The sequence below is a fragment of the Gekko japonicus genome, unplaced genomic scaffold, assembly GCF_001447785.1.
Source record: "Gekko japonicus isolate JY-2015 unplaced genomic scaffold, Gekko_japonicus_V1.1 scaffold7599, whole genome shotgun sequence".
Classification (NCBI taxonomy): domain Eukaryota; kingdom Metazoa; phylum Chordata; class Lepidosauria; order Squamata; family Gekkonidae; genus Gekko; species Gekko japonicus.
The window spans coordinates 1-4,645 of record NW_015161658.1 but is presented as its reverse complement, the minus strand read 5'-3'; the positions used below and the strand labels follow the sequence as shown (position 1 = coordinate 4,645).

At 50.7% G+C, this 4,645-nt stretch overlaps 1 protein-coding gene across 1 annotated transcript; it reads left to right on the top strand.

Moving 5' to 3' along the window:
- The first annotated feature begins 2,325 nt into the window (after positions 1-2,325).
- On the top strand, positions 2,326-3,279 carry LOC107125888 (olfactory receptor 51I2-like). Its single transcript, XM_015429349.1, has one exon. It carries the CDS (start codon positions 2,326-2,328, stop codon positions 3,277-3,279), a length of 954 nt encoding a protein of 317 aa, XP_015284835.1.
- Positions 3,280-4,645: the final 1,366 nt, after the last annotated feature.

The window sequence follows — 4,645 nt, the reverse complement described above, 5'->3', positions numbered from 1 at the left end:
GCACACGGTGCTTTAGCGTTTGAACATTGCTGATGTCTAGCAGAGGTCTGTGGTGGCACACTTTCCTCAGCTTCCCAGACAATCCCAGCAAGGCTTCATGTTCCGTTAGGGTGGTACATGGGAAGCTAGAAACCTATCGGTGGGATTTTTTTTACTCCAGATAGGATGGTCCTGATCTGAGTGTGGGTGAGACCTTTTCTGAAGGAGACAGAGAAGGAAGTGCGAAAGAAGCAGGCTTCTCTTTATTGTCCAGCACGGTATGTGATAATACAGCACCAGTGCCATAAGGTGGGGCATTACGGCTGAGAGGCAAAAGTTACGAAGCCTCAGAGGAGACCAGTACTTTTGGAATGGGCTACAGGACGACTGACTCTTCAGATCTGAAGCCAGCCTCCCCCCAACGGTCCTGGCTCCTGACTCTGAGATACCAAAAGCCTGGCTGTTTGGGTAGCATAGATGACGTCCACCTCCACAGAGCCCGGAAATGTTCTCACCCAAGTATGTCCTAAGGACGGCATCTGTAGGCTCCATTTAGATTCTTCGATGTGACTGCGAAGAAAGCTAATGCAGTCCTAGGGTGCATTAACAGAAGCATCGTGCCCAGATCACGGGAGGTGGTCGTTCCGCTCTATTCTGCTCTGGTCAGGCCTCACCTGGAGTCCCGTGTCCAGTTTTGTGCACCACATTTGAGGAAGGAGGTTGACAAGCTCGAGCGTGTCCAGAAGAGGGCAATCAGGATGGTGAGGGGGTTGGAATCCAAGTCTGGATTCCAAGACTGAAGGAGTTGGGTGTGTTTAGCCTGGGAAAGAGAAGGCTTAGAGGGGACATGATTGCAGTCTTCAAGTATCTGAAGGGCTGTCATGTAGAAGATGGAACAGATCTATTCTCTCTTGCTCCAGATTGCAAGACTAGATCTAATGGGAGGAAATTACAAAGGAGTGATTACCGGCTAAATATCAGGAGAGACTTCCTAACTGTAAGAGTGGTTGGGCAGTGGAACAATCTGCCTCGGGACGTTTTCAAGTGGAGGCTGGATGCCCATCTTTCGGGTATGTTGTAGGGCTTTTTGGCTGTGCTCCTGCAGAGTGCAGGGGGCTGGACTAGATGACCTGGAAGATCCCTTCCAACTCTAACATTCCATGACATGGAGGGGCAACCCACAGCGTTGACGTGATGTTACTTCTGGGGAAGCCCAGAAGCGATGTCATAGCTTTCTAGGAATCAGTAGAAACTTTATGATTTTACTGCTGATTTCTGCTAATTCCTAGAGAGCTGTGACACCACTTCCGTAGAACATCTGGAAGTGACATCACATTGTTACCAGTGTTTTTTTTGTTGTTGTTGTTGTTTCTCCTGACAGCCACATGAGTGCCAGTGGACAAGGTCCACTAAGGGCAGGGGATCTCCTGCAACCAAGAGGCTCATGGCAACGTTAACAGTGAGAAAAGCTGTCACACTGTTGAAATTACACAAATTAGCATGGGAGAATCATTCTGGACGGCCCTTTCTGACACGCCCAGGGAAATCCTGATCGCCAGGCCCCCATTTCCCCCCAGGCCAGTTTGGCTGGAGATCCTGGAGGGTTTTTTTTTTTTTTGTCATCTTCTGGGCATGGAGCAGGGGTCACTGAGGGTGTGGAGGGGGGAGGTATTTGTGAACTTCCTCCATTGTGCAGGGGGGTGGACTAGGTGACCCTGGAGGTCCCTTCCAACTCTATGATGCCATGATTTCTTGGGGTCATTTTAACCTATGGAGAAATGTGAGCTGAAAGTGCACTAAATACGTCAACATAAAAGGAACTTGGAATAAATATTAAATTTATTCAGCCTTGACAATACGCAGAATTCAGTGACAGGTGGAAGCTTACAGGCGTGGTCACGCTTGGAGAGGATTTGAAACTGTCAGAGCGTGAAGTTGCTCCTGAGATGTTCGCGTGCCTTTCAAAAGAATAGACAAGAGGATCCAAATCCCTTCACTGAATCTCCATCATTACAGCATGTCTGAAGCTCACAACGGTTGTTACACAGGATCAAACAACCAATCCCTACCCTCCACCAGTGTTCCCTCTAAGCTGAGTTAGTGTGAGCTAGCTCAGTTTTTTAGCCTCCAGCTCACACATTTTTGTCTTAGCTCAGGGAGGATGGTTCCAGAAGAGCAATCTGATTTATGCAGTATCCAAATGCCTCGCTCACAACTTTAATGCCAGCGGCTCACAAAGTAGAATTTTTGCTCACAAGACTCCGCAGCTTAGAGGTAACATTGCCCTCCACCCCCGACTTCAGAGTTGACTGGCATTTTCTGTACCTGCAGGTGATAGATGGGAGAATGTTCCACTTTGTGACGCCACTCAAAAACCAGAGTTCTGTCACTCCCACGTTCCTCATGACGGGCATCCCAGGCCTGGAAGACAAAGGACTCTGGCTTGCCATCCCTTTCTGCTCCATGTACATAGCCGCCATCTTGGGAAACGTCGTTGTTCTTCTTGTGGTCGTGACGGTCCCAAGCCTCCACAGGCCCATGTACTTCTTCCTCTCCATGCTGGCTGTGACTGAACTGGGGGTGTCCATCTCTACGTTCCCCACAGTCCTGAGCGTCTTCTTGTTCGATGCCAGAGAGATCGGGATGGATGCCTGCCTCGTCCAGATGTTCTTCATCCACTCCTTCTCCATCATGGACTCGGGAGTCCTCTGGGCCATGGCCTTTGACCGCTTCGTGGCCATCTACAGCCCCCTCCAGTATGTCACCATCCTGACCAACTCCCGGATCGCCATGATAGGTTTGGGGATTGCTCTGAGGAGTGTTATCCTAATGACCCCCTTGCCTATCCTCCTCAGGGGGCTGCCATTTTGTGGGCCCAACTTGCTAGCTCATCCCTACTGCCTGCACCCAAATTTGATCCGGCTCCCTTGTGCCGACACCACAGTCAACAGCCGTTGTGGCTTGTTTGTCGTACTTTCAACTTTTGGGCTCGACTCCCTCCTTATTGTCCTGTCCTACATTATGATAGCCAAGACGGTGCTGGGCATTGCCTCCAAGGAAAGGCGCCTGAAGGCCCTGAACACCTGCGTCTCCCACATCTGTGCCGTTCTTGTGTATTATACTCCAATGATCGGCGTGTCCATGGCACACCGTTTCGGCAAGCACGCTTCTCCTCTCCTGCACGCCCTCATGGCCAACCTCTACCTCCTGGTGCCTCCAGTGTTGAACCCCCTCATCTACAGCATCAAGACCAAAGAGATCCGCAAAGCCCTCCACCAGTTTCTCTTTCAGAAGTTCTGATTTGGGATAGCAGAAAGCTCAAAGCAGTGTAAGAACTCTATCAGTTCGACAAATGTGATTGTCGTGGGTCCTGGCTCTGCTGAGGCGGACTCCTCCTCAGATGAGGAAGAGGCAGGGAGCAAACCCAGCCTCCTCTGGAGTCAGCCCAGCCGAGGAACCCCCAACAGCCCCTGAGGGAGAAGAGGCCCCAGCACCGTCACAGGAGGTGCAGCCAGAGGGAGACACTGATCCAGAGCCTGGCCCAGCACCCCTCAGTGGAGACACCCCGAGGCCAGAATCCGCACCTAGTTCCCCTGAGTGTCCCAGACGCAGGGCACGCCAGCGGCTGGATGTGCAAGAGTGAAGGAAGAGTGCCAGACTTCAGCTCTTGCAAAGGCAACGTGAGGGGCTGTGAGTCTTGCTAGACTGACTCCCTGGGAAGGGAGGACCTGCTCATAAACACCCCCACGCACCTGCCCCAGTGCGGAAGCAACTGTGCCTGCTCGGACCTGATCCTGGCTTGTAGCATCCGCTCCCTGGTCCTAGCTCATGCAACCTTGGACTGACTTCCTGGCTTTCTGACCTTCGGCTCTGTTGTTTGACTTGATTTTGGACTGCGTCTCCAGTTTCCAGTGAATGGTAGCCGCTGAGGCAACACAGCTACAAAGGCACACCAAAAACCTCCACCACAACAATGGTTGTTTCTTTCATGATTTGAATGGGAATTTAGAGAAAATTGACAAGGATGATTGACAATTAAATGCTTTATCCTGTATCTTGGGGGAATAAACTTTATGATACCGATTTTATTAACTTCTTATAATTTGACAGAGAGAAAACATGATTATAGGACGGTTAAGACAAAGAGAGGAGCTGCGGTGGCTCAAGTGGTTAAGACGCTGAACTGCAGGCTGTGGAAGGTCAGTAGTTCAGCAGTTCAAGACCTGGGTGCCGCATGACAGAGTGAGCTCCCGTCTCTAGTTCCAGCTCCTGCCAACCTAGCAGTTCGAAAGCAAGAAATTGCAAGTAGATAAATAGGTACCACTTCGGTGGGAAGGTAACAGCGTTCCGTGCGCCTTGGTGATGCCGGCCACATGACCACGGAAACATCTTCGGACAGCTCTGGCTCTTCGGCTTTGAAACGGAGATGAGCACCGCAACCCTAGAGTCGGATTCGACTGGCTTTCGAGGAAGGGAACCTTTACCTTTACTAAGACAAAGAGAGATTGTGAAGAGCTCCGAAAAGATCTCTTCAAACTGGGGGAAGGGGCACAAAACCCAAGAGACCTGAAGTGAACACCGAAGGGACAAAAATGTGTACAGAAAGCAGGGGATACACAGAAGAGGTTTGGGGCCAGAACTGATGAAAAAAGCCCATGCAAAAAAA